Here is an 18,354-nt window from a genome sequence, read left to right as displayed (position 1 = left end):
AATTTGTGTGTAGATATAGAGGTCGAAAGTTTATGCGGAAGGGCAGATGACGTGGTTTGGTGTGTGTTGTGATGGCCCGGCGCGGTCCACTGCTGAGCCGTCGGCCCGATGGCATCGCCTCCATCCCCCCCCCCCCCCCCCCCCCCACACACACACCATTTCAGCCACCGTTGCAGACCATTAAACACCAGCCGCGCTGCGCAGACTCAGCAGTCGTTAGCCACCTGCCCCGCGCGACTGCAGGACGTCTCGGCGCCCCATAAAGCATTGCGCCACTACTTGCAAAGTGGGCATACATCTGGGGACTCGCTGTTTGCCTTCTCCAGGAACCGCCATTTTTTCACGCTCATAGCGTTCCAAGTTACACACTGTATCAACGGATATCCAGCACCTGATGTACACCTTAACAGCCAACAACTGTAATCAGACGCGGTTCCTTGTTTCCAGTACTGGCAAAGGCTTCTAATCTGTTGCCAGCTGTAGTCTAACTGACGAGTGCAGGAGAATCCTAAGGACTTAAAATTCTATTTCAATATACGTGAGTTTCGTGAAATTCTTGAGCGGAGAGAAAACAAAGCTACCGATAAATTACACAATGGGTTTGTCCGAATTTTCATAGCCAAACCAAGAGTGGTTAAATAGACAAATGGGATATAAACTGACCAGAGCAAGGAATAATTATGCAAAACAAGATTTATTTTCTCATAAACAATTAGGGTGATTTAAGAAAAAATTAATTATTGATTTGAGGGAAAACATTTAGCCGAATTTTCACGGACAAACGAAAAGTAGGAAATGGGCAAACAGAGTATAAAGTTGTCCAACTTGAGGTCTGTTGCCAGACGGAGTAGCCGAGCGGTTCTAGGCGCTTCAATCTGGAACCGAGCGACCTCTACGATCGCAGGTTGGAATCCTGCCTCGGACATGGATGTGTGTTATGTCGTTAGGTTAGTTAGGTTTAAGTAGTTCTAAGTTCTAGGGGACTGATGACCCCAGAGCCATTTGAGCCATCTTTTTGGGGTCTGTTGTTGTGGTCTTCAGTGCAGAGACTGGTTTGATGCAGCTCTCCATCCTGCTCTATCCTGTGCAAGATTCTTCATCTCCCAGTAACTACTGCAACTTACATCCTTCTGAAAGTGCTTAGTGTAATCATCTCTTGATCTCGCTCTATAATTTTTACCCTCTACGCTGCCCTCTAATACTAAACTGGTAATCCTTTGATGCCTCAGAACATGTCCTACCAACCGATCCTTTCATCTAGACAAGTAGTGCCACAAACTTCTCTTCTCTCCAATTCTATTTAATACCTCCTCATTAGTTATGTGATCTAACCATTTAATCTTCAGAATTCTTCTGTAGCACCACATTTGGAAAGCTTCTATTCTCTTCTTGTCTAAATTATTTATCGTCCACGTTTCACTTCCATACACGGCTACACTCCACACAAATGCTTTCAGAAAATACTTCCTGAGACTTAACTCTATACTCGATGTTAACAAATTCCTCTTCTTCAGAAACGCTTTCCTTGCCATTGTCAGTCTACATTTTATATCCTCTCTACTTCGACCATCATCAGTTACTTTGCTCCCCAAATAGCAAACCTCCTTTACTACTGTAAGTGTCTCTTTTGCTAATCTAATTCCCTCAGCATCACCTGACTTAATTCGACTACATTCCATTATCCTCGTTTTGCTTTTGTTGATGTTCATCTTATACCCTCCTTTCAAGACACTTTCCATTCCCTTCAACTGCTTTTCTAAGTCCTTTGCTATCTCTGACAGAATTACTATGTCATCGGCGATCCTAAAGGTATTTATTTCTTCTCCATGGATTTTAATACCTACTCCGAATTTTTCTTTTGTTTCCTTTACTGCTTGCTCAATATAGAGATTGAATAACATCGGGGATAGGCTACAACCCTGTCTCACTCCCTTCCCGACCACTGCTTCCCTTTCATGTCCCTCGACTCTTATAACTGCCATCTGCTTTCACTACAAATTGTAAATAGCCTTTCGCTCCCTGTATTTTACCCCTGCCACCTTGAGAATTTGAAAGGAGTATTCCAATAAACATTGTCAAAAGCTTTCTCTAAGTCTACAAATTCTAGAAACGTAGGTTTGCTTTCCTTAATCTTTCTTCTAAGATAAGTCGTAGAGTCACTATTGCCTCACGTGTTCCAATATTTCTACAGAATCCAAACTGATCTTCCCCGAAGTCGGCTTCTACTAGTTTTTCCATTCGTCTGTAAGGAATTCGTGTTACTATTTTGCAGCTGTGGCTAATTAAACTGATAGTTAGGTAATTTCCACACCTGTCAATACCTGCTTTTTTTGGGATTGGAATTATTATATTCTTCTTGAAGTCTGAGGGTATTTCGCCTGTCTCATACATCTGTCTAACGAGGTAGTAGTGTATTGTCATGGCTGGCACTTCCAACACTATCAGTAGTTATAATGATATGTTGTCTACTGCCGGGGCCTTGTTTCGACTTATGTCTTTCAGTGCTCTGTCAAACTCTTGACGCAGTATCGTATCTCCCATTTCATCTTCATCTACGTCCTCTTCTGTCTCCATAATATTGCTCTCAACTACATTGCCCTTGTATAGTCCCTCTATACACTCCTTCCACCTTTCTGTATTCCCTTATTTGCTTAGTAAGGGTTTTCCATCTGAGTTCTTGATATTCATGCAAGTGGTTCTCTTTTCTCCAAAGGTCTCTTTAATTTTCCTGTAGAAAGTATCTATCTTACCCCTAGAGATATATGCCTCTACATTCTTACATTTATCCTCTAGCCATTCCTGCTTAGCCATTTTGCACTTCCTGTCGATCTCATTTTTGGGGCATTTGCATTCCTTTTTTCCTGCTTTATTTTCAGCATTTTTATATTTTTTCCTTTCAGCAATTAAATTCAATATATCTTCTGTTACCCAAGGATTTCTACTAGCCCCCATCTTTTTACTTTCTTGATCCTCTGCTGCCTTCATTATTTCATCTATCAAACCTACCCATTCTTCTTCTACCGTATTTCTTTCCCCAGATCTTGTCAATCGTTCCCTAAAGCAATCTCTGAAACCTTTGATTCCTTCAGTGTATCCAGGTCCAAGCTTCTTAAACTTTTGCATTTTTGCAGTTTCTTCAGTTTTAATCTGCAGTTCATATACAATACATTGTGGTCAGAGCCCACATCTGCCTCTGTTAACGTCTTACAATTTAAAACCTGGTTCCTAAATCTCTGTCTCACCATTATATGATCAATCTGAAATCTTCCAGTGTCTCCAGGCCTCTTCCACGTATACGACCTTCCTTCATGATTCTTAAACCAAGTGTTAGCTATGATTAAGTTATGCTCTGTGCAGAATTCTACCAGGCGGCTGCCTCTTCCATTCCTTACCTACATTCCATATTCGCCTACTGCTATACCTTCTCTTCCTTTTCCTACTATCGAATTCCAGTCCCCCATGACTATTAAATTTTAGTCTCCCTTGACTACATGAATAATTTCTTTTATCTCAACATACATTTCTTCAATCTCTTGGTCGTCTGCGAAGCTAGTTGGCGTATATACTTGTACTATTGTGGTAGGCGTAGGCGTCATATTTATCTTGGCTACAATAATGCGTTAACTATGTTGTTCGCAGTAGCTCACCCACGTTCCTATTTTTTTGTTTTTTGTTCATTATTAATCCTACTCCCGCATTACCCCTATTTGATTTTGTATTTCTAACCCTGTACTCACCTGACCAGAATTCTTGTTCCTCCTGCCACCGAACTTCACTAATTCCCACTATATCTAACTTTAATTTGCCAATTTCGCTTTTCAAGTTTTCTAACCTAACTACCCGATTAAGGGATCAGACATTCCACTCTCCGATCCGTAGAATGCCAGTTTTGTTTCTCCTGATATCGACGTCCTCCTGAGTAGTCCCCGCCCGGAGATCCGAATGGGGTTCTATTTTACCTCCGGAATGTTTTACCCAAGAGGACGCCATCATCGTTTAACCATACAATAAAGCTGCACGCTCTCGGGAATAATTACGGCTGTAGTTTCCCCTTGCTTTTAGCCGTTCGCAGTACCAGCACAGCAAGTCCGTTTTGGTTCATGTTTCAAGGCCAGATCACACAATCATCCAGATTGTTGTCCCTGCAACTACTGAAAAGGCTACTGCCCCTCTTCAGGAACCAAATGTTTGTCTGGCCTCTCAACTCATACCCCTCCGTTGTCGTTGCACCTACGGTACGGCTATCTGTATTGCTGAGGCACGCAAGCCTCCCCACCAACGGCAAGGTCCATGGTTCATGGGGGGGGGGGGGAGGCTTGAGGTCTACTTTTGGAAAAAAATTGCTTGAATGTTATCAGGGTGATTACGAAAAACGTAATTAGTGATTTGCTCTAACTTTCGTAGCTAGACAGAGAGTGGTAAATTAACAAATGGGTTTCAAATCGACCATCGTGACTTGTAGATTTGCAGGAAAAAGACTTAATTGCTTGAAATTAATCATCATAATTATTAAAACGTAATTAGTGATTTTACACAAAATTATTAGCCGTCGCTGTGGCCGTGCGGTTCTAGGCGCTTCAGTCTCTTAACCGCGTGACCGCTACGGTTGCAGTTCGAATCCTGCCTCGGGCATGGATGTGTGTGATGTCCTTTGGTTAGTTAGGTTTAAGTACTTCTAAGTTCTAGGGGACTGATGACCACAGATGTCCCATAGTGCTCAGAGCCACTTGAAGCATTTTTAGGTATTATTACAAACAATATTTTATGTAAATCTTCCTGGCAGATTAAAACTGTGTGGCGGACCGAGACTCGAACTCGGGTCCCTTGCCTTTCGAGGGCAAGTGCTCTACCAACTGAGCTACCCAAGCACGACTGACGCCCCGTCCTCACAGCTTTAATTCTGCCAGTAAGGCAAAGGTCCCGAGTTCGAGCCTCGGTCCGGCACACAGTTTTAATCTGCCAGGGAGTTTCATATCAGCGCACCCTCCGCAGCAGAGTGAAAATCTCATTCTGGAAATATTTTATGTAATTTTTGAAATTACTTATGCGTGACAGCATGGAAAACGTAACATAGTATCAGAAAATACAGGTTTTACAGGTCAGATTTCGTACAATATGAACTGTAGACAATTAGTTCTAAGAAATTCTAATTTCCGCTAAATAATATAAATATTTTGGCTACTAACATTTAGACATGTTATCACTCAAGAATTACATTTTTGTAGTGCAGAAAGTTTTCTTTTACTTTGTTACACATTAATAATCGCTCTTCATATTTCAATTCCGATATTCTGAAACTTTCAGAACGATAATTTTGTGTGAAAATATCTGCACTACAAAATATCGTTAATATTTCTTTAAATTTATCTATTTTATTTTTGCTAATTATGAAGTCATAGAAATGTTATTACAAAAAATGCGTGTGAAATCTTATGGGACTTAACTGCTAAGGTCATCAGTCCCTAAGCTTACACACTACTTAACCTAAATTATCCTAAGGACAAACACACATACCCATGCCCGAGGGAGGACTCGAACCTCCGCCGGGACCAGTCGCACAGCCCTTGAGTGCAGCGCCTCAGACCGCTGAGCTAATCCCGCGGGCTATGTTATTACAAATTATTGAAGTTTGTGATTTTGTTGATGACACAGAGTGTTACAGTTCCTGTATATAACATAAAGTAATGAATAATAAATTTCTAATGAGGCCATACGATAGTGAAATTCTCGATACTGTGCATCGAGTAATACTTTACAAGCTGTATATCGTGTATTCCAATATGATATTCAAGGTTCTTATATTACAAGGTTTAGGTGTATAGATTTCGTCGATTAGGAAGGAAATCCGCAGATTTGATATCCGTTGTTCGCGGTGTCGTATTGGTAAGCTGACACATTAGCGGGTTAAATTTGCTGTAACATTTGTAAATGCTCTAACTTTCAGGTGGTACTAATTTGAAATTAGAATTACAACGACTTCGATGTTAAACAGATTTCTACGGACAGAGGTGGGTGCTGAACGAAACCTGGTAAACAGCTACAGCTTGGCTGGGAACGGTGTCGGTTGTGGCGCAGCCTTTGCTCGTTAAGTCGTAGCGGGCCCGGCGCCTACCATTTGCACATTCGCTCATTTCCGGCCGCGAGCCCCGCTGGCTCTGTCCTTGTTGATACGTGGTACACACGGCTCAGTCCGCGTGACGTGTGCCAAACACGGCGTGTTCCGCGTCAATCGATGACTGCCTTTGTCGGTAGAGGGAGGGGTGGAAGGGGGGGGGGAGGAGGTCCGAGGCCGACCATTTGCGTAATCCCCTTTTGGCTTTCCGCTCCTGCCCACAGCCGAACACAGAATCACGCGCCCAGTTGCTGCTTTAACCTGCCGTGACAGTAGCGCTGGCCGAATTAGTTTATCGTAACCTAAAGCCGTGCTAGTTTGTGAGGGAAGTTCCTGTTTCTAGCATAAGTGATGTTTCTGCAGACCACGTACTATTCCTTGTCGTGTACTGATACACTGACGGAAAAAATTAATTAACGTAGAGTAATGAAATTACGGGAATTCATTTGTCTAAGTAACATATGTAAGTTATTAACGTTGCAAGAATACAGAATAATGTAAGCGCGAGATAATCCATTGCAAGTGCGAAATGGTGGTACGTTAATAGCCCGTACAGTCACCAGAATGTTGAATGCAAGCATGCAAACGCGAATGCATTGTGTTGTTCAAAATGGTTCTAATGGCTCTGAACACTATGGAACTTAACTTCTGAGGTCATCAGTCCCCTAGAACTTAGAACTACTTAAACCTAACTAACCTAAGGACATCACACACTCCATGCCCGAGCCAGGATTCGAACCTGCGACAGTAGCGATCGCGCCGTTCCAGACTGTAGCGCCTAGAACCGCACGGCCACACCCGACGGCCATTGTGCTGTACAGGTGCCAGGTGTCGGTTTGTGCGATGGAGTGCTATGCCTGTTCATCTACATCAACATGGATACTCTGCAAATCGCATTTAAGTGCCTGGCAGAGGGTTCATCGAACCACCTTACAATTCTCTATTATTCCAATCTCGTATAGCGCGGAAAGAACGAACACCTATATCTTTCCGTACGAGCTCTGATTTCTATCGTGGTGATCGTTCCTCCCTATGTAGGTCGGTGTCAACAAAATATTTTCGCATTCGGAGGAGAAAGTTGGTGAACGGAATTACGTGAGAAGATTCCGCCGCAACGAAAAACGCCTTTCATTTAATGATGTCCAGCCCAAATCCTGTATCATTTCTGTGACACTCTCTCCCATATTTCGCGATATTACAAAACGTGCAGCCTTTCTTTCAACTTTTTCGATGTACTCCGTCAGTCCTATCTGGTTAGGATCCCACAACGCGCAGCAGTATTCTAAAAGAGGACGGACAAGCGTAGTGTAGGCAGTCTGCTTAGTAGGTCTGTTACTTTTTCTAAGTGTCCTGTCAACAAAATGAACAAAATACAGTCTTTGGTTAGCCTTCCCCACAACATTTCCTATGTGTTTCTTTCAATTTAAGTTGTTCGTAATTGTCATACCTAGGTATTTAGATGAATTTACGACTTTTAGATCTGACTAATTTATCGTGTAACCGAAGTTTAATGAGTTCTTTCTAGCATTCATGTGGATGACCTCACACTTTTCGTTATTTAGGGTGAACTGCCAATTTTCGCATATATAATGACTTTATTAGTCGATAAATGCCAACGTCATCTGCAAACAACCGAAGACGGCCCCTCAGGTTGTCTCCCAAATCGTTTGTATAGATAAGGAACAGCAAAGGGCCTATAACACTACCTTGGGGAACGCCAGAAATCACTTCTGTTTCACTCGATGACTTCCCGTCAGTTATTACGAACTGTGACCTCTCTGACAGGAAATCACAAATCCAGTCACATAACTGAGACGATATTCCATAAGCACAAATTTCACTACGAGCCGCTTGTGTGGTACCGTGTCCAAAGCCTTCCGGAAATACAGAAATACACTTGTTCGGACAATACAGGGGCGGTTAATGCTGGTTGTGGATGACGCTGGAGTTGTCGTCCGATGGTGTCCCATATGTGCTCGATTGAAGACAAATCTAGTGATCGAGCAGGCCAAGCGACATGTGGACACGCTGTAGAGCATTTGGGTTGCAACAGCGGTATGTACCCGAGAGTTATCCCCCTGGAATGCTGTTCATGAATGGCGTACACAGCCATGGTGAGTGCTCCTGCAGTCATACACATCGCACCCCAGCCCATGGCTAGAGGAGTAGGTCCAGTGTGTTTGGCTCGCGGACACGTTGGTTGCTTGCCCTCAAATGGCCTGCTCCGAACCAACACGGTCATCAGTGGCACCAAGGCACAACCAATTTTCGTCAGAAGACACAACAGATCTCCACCATGCCCTCCAGTGAGCTCTCGCTTGACACAACTGATGTCGTAAATGGCTATGGTTTGGGTTCAGTGGAATGCAGGCTACAGGGCATCCGGCTCGGTATTGTACTTGAAATAACCGATTTTTAACAGTTCGTTGTGTCACTGCAGTGCCAGCTGCTGCTCCAACTGCTGCTGCAGATGCAGTGCGATGCTCCAGAGCCATATACCGAACACGATGGTCTTTCCTCTCGGTAGTGCCGTGGCCGTCCGGAGCCTGGTCTTTTTGCGAAGTACATGCTAGTGACCACCGCTGCCAGTAATCACGTCCAGTGACCACGATCTTGCTAAATCTTTCTGCAGTATCGCGGAAAGAACATCCAGCTTTTCGTAACTCTATAACGCGATCTAATTAGATTCAGAGAGATGTTGATCTCCACATCTACATCTACATTTATACTCCGCAAGCCACCCAACGGTGTGTTCCAGTCACGTTTGGTTCGCGGGGAGAACGACTGCCAGAAAGCCTCCGCGCGCTCGAATCTCTCTAATTTTACATTCGTGACCTCCTCCGGAGGTATAAGTAGAGGGAAGCAATATATTCGATACCTCATCCAGAAATGCACCCTCTCGAAACCTAGACAGCAAGCTACACCGCGATACAGAGCGCCTCTCTTGCAGAGTTTGCCACTTGAGTTTGCTAAACGTTTACCAAACTCTATGACAAAACGCGCCGCTCTTCTTTGGATCTTCTCTATCTTCTCTGTCAACCCGATTTGGTACGGATCCCACACTGATGAGCAATACTCAGGTATTTCTCGAACGAGTGTTTGGTAAGGCACCTCCTTTGTTGATGGACTACATTTTCTAAGGACTCTCCCAATGAATCTCAACCTGGCACACGCCTTACCAACAATTAATTTTATATGATCATTCCACTTCAAATCACTCCGTACGCACACTCCCAGATATTTTACAGAAGTAACTGATACCAGTGTTTGTTCTGCTATCATATAATCAGACAATAAAGGATCCTTCTTTCTATGTATTCGCAATATATTACAAAATGGCTCTGAGCACTATGGGACTTAACATCTATGGTCATCAGTCCCCTAGAACTTAGAACTACTTAAATCTAACTAACCTAAGGACATCACACAACACTCAGTCATCACGAGCAATATATTAGATTTGTCTTTGTTAATGGTCAGTTGCCACTCCCTGCACCAAGTGCCTATCCGCAGCAGATCTTCCTGCATTTCGCTGCAATTTTCTAATGCTACAACTTCTTTGTATACTACAGCATCATCCGCCAAAAGCCGCATGGAACTTCCGACACTATCTTGTAGGTCATATGATAGTGGCGTATTTATCAACTTAAAGGCATTCTTGACTAAAGTGAACTCACCACGACCCGTCTCAAAGGTAGCTAATGCTCACGACCGTTACAGCGTGTATTTAAAGCAAACCTGATTTGCATCCACGTAGTGGTGCTACCAGCTACAAACCAATAAACATATTCATTGTGTAGCACAACTCCTTCTTGGTGATGTGTGTACGTCAGCCAGCTAAGCTGAAGTTGGGTTTGGCTCACTTTCGTGCATTGGTTGAGGCATGTAGCTGTAATGTACGCGTATGTTACTTAATACGAATAGACATAGTCTTTCAGACGTAGAAACACGCCTACCAACTTTCGTTTATACTGGGTGAAGCGAAATTCGCGCACTCGGGCTTCGCAGCGCGACTACTCACATGTCAGCGATAAAAAAAATGCCTGTCACCAAATTTCGTCTGGCGAGTTCATCCGGCAGAAACAGGACATTAATGGGTTGCAATCTGGCAACACTGTAACCACACATACAGTAACTACCTCTGTCATGAGTTGTAATATCCGATGTACAGTTGGTGCAGTGAGTAGCGTTTTGGGCTAGCATGCAGGAGGTCGAGGATTCGACCCTCGGTTCAAGCATATGTTTTTTATTTGGTAAATGTAGTCCAGGTGGTACGGTATCTGGCACCTTCATCGCCAACAGCGATTGCAGCGGGTCCTCTGGAAACCATTTGCACTTACACACTACAATCGTAGAAATGGAAGATTTGTCAGCTTTGAAAGAAGCCTTTCCCACGTCGTGGGCTCGAATTTATTTGCTCCACTGCATCTACTAGATGCGAAACCTGTTTTCTTTGTACCTCCTTTTACATAGATTAGTATAAACTATTATTCTAGCTTCGTTCAGAATCAAAACTGGTTCAAATGGCGCTGAGCACTATGGAACTTAATTTCGGAGGTCATCAGTCCCTGAGAACTTAGAACTACTTAAACCTAAGGACAGCACACACATCCATGCCCGAGGGAGGATTCGAACTTGCGACCGTAGCGGTCGCGCGGTTCCAGACTGTAGCGCCTAGAACCGTTGGGCCACACTGGCCAGTTTCGTTCAGATTCATTACATGTCGTGAACGCCTTACGTTATCAGTAGGACTAGCAAGAAATAATGTCAAAACTCGTTTAATATTTCTGTGTGTTATTACCATTGTCCTATTAATTCTTTCCACTGTCTATTTCTTGTGTAATTCTTCATGCTGTCTATTTCTTGCCGGCCGGGGTGGCCGAGCGGTTCTAGGCCGTACAGTCTGGAACTTCGCGACCGCTACGGTCGCAGGTTCGAATCCTGCCTCGGGCTTCGATGTGTGTGATGTCCTTAGGTTAGTTAGGTTTAAGTAGTTCGAAGTTCTAGGGGACTGATGACCTCAGAAGTTAAGTCCCATAGTGCTCAGAGCCATTTGAACCATTTTTTATCTATTTCTTATTTGCCTAACCGTTGTGTTCAGCATTACAAAATGTTATAAATTTAGGGTACATGTGACTTAAGAAACGGTATATATTACAGTATGAAATGTCAGAATTAAATTAGAAAATAAAAAGATGCTAACCAACCCAGGGTTGAACCCTCAACCGCCTGCACGCTAACTCAAAACTCTACCCCCTCTGCCAACTGCACAGCACAAGTTGAGTGTGCTGTCTGAGGTAGTTACCCTTCATGTGGTTACAGTGTTGCCAGATTGCCACTCTTTAATGTCCTTTTTCTGCCGGATGTACTCGCAAGACGAAATTTTGTGACATACATGTTTTTATCGCTGGAATATGAAGAATCGCGCCGCGAAGCCCGAATGCGCGAATTTCGCTTCACCGTCCATAGTACTACTCCTTCTTGGTTTTACGATTTTTTTCCGTCTATGTATTTTTATGTTCAGCTGTATTCAGCATACAAGAATCTAGTATAGCAAGTTATGTATTTTTTCATTTTTTTTAACATGATGTTTGAGACCGAGCCACCGAACCACTCCTCTCGCCCCTCCACCTCCTGCTATTTAAACTTACATGAAGTAAAGCTACGGCTAACTGAATGCTATAAACTCAAACAAGGAATGGCGTCATTATTAGCTTAGACAGGAGCGGCGCACGTGAGGAACGCCCCAAATAACTGCACGTTGATGATGTATAAGTTCTTTGCGCAGTCGCTGAACTAAACGAGTCCATACAAAGTGAATTTATTGTTTGAGCTCTCCTAAGTAAACTTAAGAAAAAATATCACCCATCTATCTCACTCGTTATCGTTGCAGAGAAGGTGTCGCTTGCCGTGGATTACGATATTGTGTCCTGAAATTACCTCATTTCATTCCCGTATTCCGCAAATAGCGGCTCAGCATGCGCGCGGGAAGTGTTGGCGCCCATTGTAAGTATGCGTACGTTGGTTCTCCGTCCGTGTTCCTGCAACGGTTCCGTCTTAGCTTCCCTGCAGTTACTATTTATTTCATTGCTTCAAATATATCCTAATATTAGCGTCAAAAGATAGCCAAACATCTATCAAAACAAAGTTCAAAGCCACAAACGATATATCTACATACAATTGTTTACCGTGCAGTCACATATGCGGTTCGAAGTCGTGCACTATTACAACTGTGTGATGTGGAATTACGCGTGGCATGCGATATCTGTTTGACGAGAATAAATTATCCTCATCCATTGTAGATGTACTCAAGAATGAACCACGCAGGTGTCTAGTAGTTCCTATTAAAGTACAATTTTAAAACATAACCCGGTGATAAAACTGACAATCTGTATTGATTGCTAGGAATCTGGAGAGGTATCATCTAAATTTAATTAAATAATGTCATTTTACCCCTTTAAACAGAAATTTATGGTATTTATTTTATTTATTCTCAGTGTTAACTTTATTGCAAACTAGCTGCAGTGTCCGGCGTCGCCCGTGATGTTTAATAATTGCCAAACAAAGTGATTCGCTCTGTGTGTTGTTGATACTCATAGCGAATGCAAGCCTCGTGGGAAACAGCAATCGTTTTAAATCGAAGGGCATATTGAATTCACTGGGTATCAACGGAATGCGGAGAATAAGCGCGTCATCACCTACATCATACTGCGTGGTGAAGGTGACCTCTGTTACGTTCGGCAATAGGTTATTCACGGCCAGCCTTGCTCCGTTGCATATATAACAACAACAGCTAATCAATAAATACGAGTTTGCAGTCACGTTTCTGTCAAATTGTCGAACGTTCGCTCGTCCGGCGATGTAGTGACGTTTGATGCACTGTCTCCAACACGGGTACTGCGCCGCTATAATTTTTTCTCACGGTAGGAATTACAGTCTGTTCAACACAATATATTTCGTTTGTTAGGCACTCAATTATTCATTAATATTTTTCATCGTTTCATCTGAATGTAGAAATTTGAAGTAATTGTCAGCCGCGGTGCCCGAGCGGTTCTAAACGCTTCAGTCCAGAACCGCGCGACTGCTTCGGTCGCAGGTTCGAATCCTGCCTCGGGCATGGATTTCTGTGATGTCCTTAGGTTGGTTAGGTTTTAGTAGTTCTGAGTTCTAGAGGACTGATGATCTCAGATGTTGAGTCCCATAGTGCTCAGAGCCATGTGAACCATTTGAAGTACTTCGGCCAAGAACCTATACTTTTCGTAACATCCTTTCCCCTTTATATTTGACATGCATGAGTGTTTCATATCAGATGGAAAAATATTTTGTAGGCAACGATCTTCCTCTTGTCTTGAAGGTGAAATGTGCAAACTTTCGTCATGATCATTTCTAGATAGACTGACAATTTTTAAACTACCTTGAGGATTTCATCTGTTTTGTTTAAACAGAGTTTTCTTGATTTTGCAGAATCTGTACTGCTCCTGCCTTCACCAAAGTGAATTCTTTACTGTTGACTAACACCATTTGAAAGTCGTTGTTGTATTTTAGGAAGAATGATGGTCCTAATACGCTGTCCTGAGGAACTGCTGTATTCTTTCTGCAGACAACGTGACGACGACCCTCTCGCCCGCAGAGCAGCGTCGCAGGCAGCGGCACAAAGACCTCATCGAGGAGACGGTGGCAGTCGGCATGATGTTCGCATCCAAGGCCTTCGTCCAACTACTCGCCAACCCCATCGTCGGACCGCTCACTCACAAGTAAGTGCCTCTTTTCTGACTGCCTGTCTCTCGTGCAAAAAAAAAGAAAAAAAGGAGCTGTCAGACGCATTTTTTAGTCGGTTATATACAACAACAAAATTTCCTTTAGCGAAATTACATACCCATTTAAAAGAGCCCTCTGGTCGCATTGGATGGTGCAGACCTCGTGCCAATCGGTCACATTACCGCTGACGTAAGTCATGAGACTGAAGTTTATGAGCCTGTCTTATGTATGACAGCAGTGTCTGGACGTGACAGAATGACAGAAAGGAACACACCGTCAATGAAGTTGCACGATTTGTTGGTGTGTTAAAGAGGAGTGCCCAACGTGTCACCAAGGGATGGTCACCACTCGTAGACATGTAACATGGTCTAAGAACAGAGCCTAAAAGACAGGGACCGGAGACGACTGGCACGTCTTTCCAGTCAGAATAGATTTCAGATCGGTCAGGGGTTGCTGCTGTCAGTGACTGTAGATCCATCTCAACCAGTTTCCGGGCGAACATTTTGAAGGGATCTGCATTCAGTGGATATTGGTAGCCGAGTACCTCGTAAAAGGCCACTGTTAACATCGATATACGGAATTGCAAGTATTCAATGAGTCAAAGAAAACAGACTGTAAAGTAGATCACTGGAGGTCTATAATAGATGTGTTAGAAAAGTAATGAGACTGACAACACTGCGAGTGATTTCGCACCGCTTTGATGTTCTGTTTGTGTAGACCGGTGTGTTCGTCCCTTCCAGCTCTCAGCCCGCACAGTCATCACGTGACTTTGGGAAGCACCGCCAGTGAAGTTCTGTTTTTGTTGTGTGTTATGAAAATGGAACTCTGGGATTTAACCCACATTATGCCTTCACGTTTTGTGTTAAACTTGGGGAAGCCGCGAATGTGATCTTCGAAAAGTTGAGACAAGCCTATGGGGAACATTCCTTATGAAGACCACAAGATTTCAGCTGGAAAAAATCATTTTTGGGAGGTCAAGAATACACTGAAGATGAATCTCGCTCAGAGAGATCTTCAGCTTTAAAAAATGACGAAAACATCGAACGTTTCAGTACTCTTGTGAGAGCAGACCGACTTTTAAGAATAAGGATGATGGGTGACCTGTTAAACTTAAACACTATCACCGTACATTAAGTTTTGACCAAAATGCTGATAAAAAACAATGCAACTGAGAAGGACGATCGAAGAAAAGCATGCGTTGATCTTTTTGAGAGGACTGCCAATGACCACGAATGGTTCAGTCATGTGATCATAGGTGAAGAATGCTGTCTTTATTTTTTTTTTACAGTGGGTGTATGATGCACAAAGGACTGCCCCTCCAGGACAAACTGTCAGCCAAGTTTTTTACACAGATGTCCTTGAAATGTTCAGGAAAAGGGCGAATCGATTGAGAGCTGACATTGCAGACAAGTGGGTGTTGCATCATGAGAACGCCTCATCTCACCTGGCCACTTTCATCACGGAATTATCGACGTCAAACGGCGTTTCGTTGTCCCACAGGCCCACTACTCAGCTGATCTGAGTCTTTGTGACCTTTTTCATTTCCTGAAAATTAGGAAATGCCTTGAAAGAATGTCATTTTGGCACTTCAGAAGAATGTGACCTACATGTTGAAGGCCCTACCAGTTGAAGCCTTTCAGTGCAGCTGCCAAGTCTGGAAACAACGAGTCAGCCGGTATAGAGTTGCCTAAGGGAACTACTTTGAATTGGATAATATTGTTGTTTGGAAATAAAAACTTCGGTACATAAAAAGTCAATCTTATTACTTTTCTCATACGTCTCGTAGCGTGGTCCGAAGAGTCGCGGTTTTGCATGTTTCCAAACGGTGCCAGGTGTCGAGCACACTGAGGCCCAATGAGGCGTTTCACCTGAAGCGTGTGGAGGGCTTATTTCAGGTTTAAGATAGTTGCGTGTTGCGGTGAGGGTGTTTTCGTACCATGACTTGGCCCCTCGCTTTCAGGTTACCAGGAACATAAACTAGGGTCTATCTGCAAAAATTCTCGGTAACCAAGTGTTGCCATTATTCTACGTCACGATGTGCAGTGGACACTTTCTGGTTCCAACGTGACAGCAGCCATGATCACAAAGCTGCACGTAGGGGAATGTCCTACAAATTGTACTACCGTTTAAACTGTACCAGTAACGTAGTTAGCAAACAGTCTGCATGGTGACGACGTCCGTTGGACAGAAAGTGTACTATGCTGTGCCTAGGAAGCTACACACGGCAGTTTGACAGACAGTGAGAATTCTCTCGTGGAGTGGTTCATGTTTATTTCAGGCTCTGAGGTAGTAAATATTTGTTTGTGGAATTGTGCTCTCACATGTATTAAAAGGTTATTTATAATTTATGTAGTGAGTAACTACGCACTTATTTAGTGATAATATAGCGCAGAAAATTTTACAATCACCCTAGCTAACGCTTCGTGAACAATAAGTGTGGCATCCCCTTATAAAAAAAATTGTACCATCACTTCTCTTACATAAGAGGCGATCAAAAAGTTTCCGGGCTTATATACAACGCAGCGCAATTGCGACGCGGGTATGAAAGCACCGACATGAAGTCCTGATCTTTCCACAAGCGATTATGCGATTTTTGCGCCTTTGGTCCCTTGAAAAAGCCTTCAAGGGTCGACAATTCCTGTCGGACGAGGTTGTGCAGCAGGCAGTTACGGACTTCTTCACGCAGCAGGACGTGGTGTTTTCCCAAACGGGTACCTCCAACCTAGTGCGTCTGTGGGATCATTGCCTCAACGCTCAAGGCGTTTATGGCTGATTGGCATACCGATTCTGGATTGTACACCCTTTGAACGGAAACTTATTCATCGCCGCTTATATACTGCACCGGTACGTTTTAAAACGATGGTCACTACATATATTTTAACAATATGTTCTAATAACTGTACCGCCATATGTGTTGAAGAAATTTGGACGTAATACAGACTTACCTGTGGATCTTGAGAACGAACTGGCGGGTCTCTTTCTGTAACTTGAGTTTCTCATCTCTGGAGGTCCTCGAACTGAGCTGTAAAGGCTAGCCTTTGATTTTTCACAAACAAATGGGAGTACACAAATTTAAAAATAGGACGGCACGTAAACAATAGTATTACAGCTTCACGTTTGGGCACCCTGAATTATGATTGTGCCAACCAGAAGCTACTTCGACAGCTTCAACATTTGGCCCAACGAAGAACCTGTCTTGATTTTTTTTCAAGTTCTTTCATATTTAGTGAAAAAAAACATGGTATTTACGCTATGTGGTTATTCAATATTGACGACATTAGCCTATCCACGATACAGAAACCTCAAAAACACGAAAGGGAAAGCAAAACGTAGGCGCTAAAACTAGGTGCAGAAAGGGGAACAAATACCATGTCTGTTTGTTGCTCCTGCTGTGTATGTGCCTCCATTTAAGAGAAAACGATTTTACGATGATTTGAAACCTGTAGCTTCAGCCATCTTCAAATTATCCTGCTTCAGACAGCAGTTGGATGATTAGTGAATTGTCTATTCAGTGAATGGAGCGCTTCGTCAACACTGTAAAATCCAATAGTAACGGAAAGGTGTTATTAATATTAGACGGACAAGTAATACGTACCAATACTGTGCAAGCTACAACTTCAGCTAGAAATAACGGTGTAATCATGTTTCTTCTGCCTCCACACAGGTGACCCACAGGCTATAGCCAATAGAGGCGTTGCATTTTTTAAGCCACTTAAAGCGTATTGCAACCAACAGTTGACAAATGGCTTCGCACAAACCCTAACACCAATATTAGTTAGACAAAGATTTTTCACCAGTTAAGTGAGTCATATTCCAGGATTGCGATCGTACAAAACGGTGTCACTGCTTTTGAATGATCCTATCATTCTTGCAGCACTCGCACCTGAAGTACGTCATCGTAGAAAAGAAATAGGAATTCCAAGTGAACTTTTGCTTTTAAAAAACTACGATTTTATTAAATATTTGCATTTTATCAAGGCTGCATCTCTCTTTGTTGACGAATACATGCAATTAACTTGTTTAACCGTGCTGTAGACAGTTTTGCTGCAATTTGTTTCACTCTGAAATTCGTCTCTCTTTTCCGTTTGCTTATCACTATAACCTCTGCAGAGTGCACCTGTTCAATAGGCCACGATGATTACACACCAGATATATCTGTTAACCATAAAGATGGAGATACAGGTAACTAAACTGTTATCAGTAATAACATAAACGTCTCCTTTCCTGTCTTTTTAAATGATGTTAGAAATAACACAAAAAACAACTTTTGCTCTCGAAATCTTCCTTCTGCAAAGCAAAATTCTTCCTTCTTTCTACAGCTATACATTGTCTTTCCTGATTACCTACTTGCTTATTTATGTTTTGAAATTACAAAATGTGTTCACGGCGACAGTCAACTACAAGGGTCGTATATCAGTATCCATGGTGTTATAATTTTTTTCCAGATAAATATATAGAGACCGTCAGGCGGTGGCATGTAGGTA

The 18,354-nt window shown here is 42.9% G+C and overlaps 1 protein-coding gene and 1 non-coding gene across 2 annotated transcripts in view; one reads left to right on the top strand and one right to left on the bottom strand.

Annotated features, from left to right (window-relative positions):
- The window catches only part of LOC126338336 (synaptic vesicular amine transporter), a 711,171-nt gene that overhangs the window by 611,738 nt on the left and 81,079 nt on the right, over positions 1-18,354 (top strand). The window contains exon 4 of the mRNA XM_050001544.1: positions 13,713-13,866. Within this exon, the coding sequence (XP_049857501.1) occupies positions 13,713-13,866 (154 nt within the window). The remainder of the gene's footprint in view (positions 1-13,712; positions 13,867-18,354) is intronic.
- On the bottom strand, positions 4,794-4,870 carry Trnas-cga (transfer RNA serine (anticodon CGA)). Its single transcript has one exon. It is a non-coding gene; the product is annotated as a tRNA-Ser (tRNA).

Source organism: Schistocerca gregaria, chromosome 1 (genome assembly GCF_023897955.1).
Source record: "Schistocerca gregaria isolate iqSchGreg1 chromosome 1, iqSchGreg1.2, whole genome shotgun sequence".
Classification (NCBI taxonomy): domain Eukaryota; kingdom Metazoa; phylum Arthropoda; class Insecta; order Orthoptera; family Acrididae; genus Schistocerca; species Schistocerca gregaria.
Note: the sequence above shows the minus strand (reverse complement) of the source record. Positions and strands in the feature narration are given on the sequence as shown.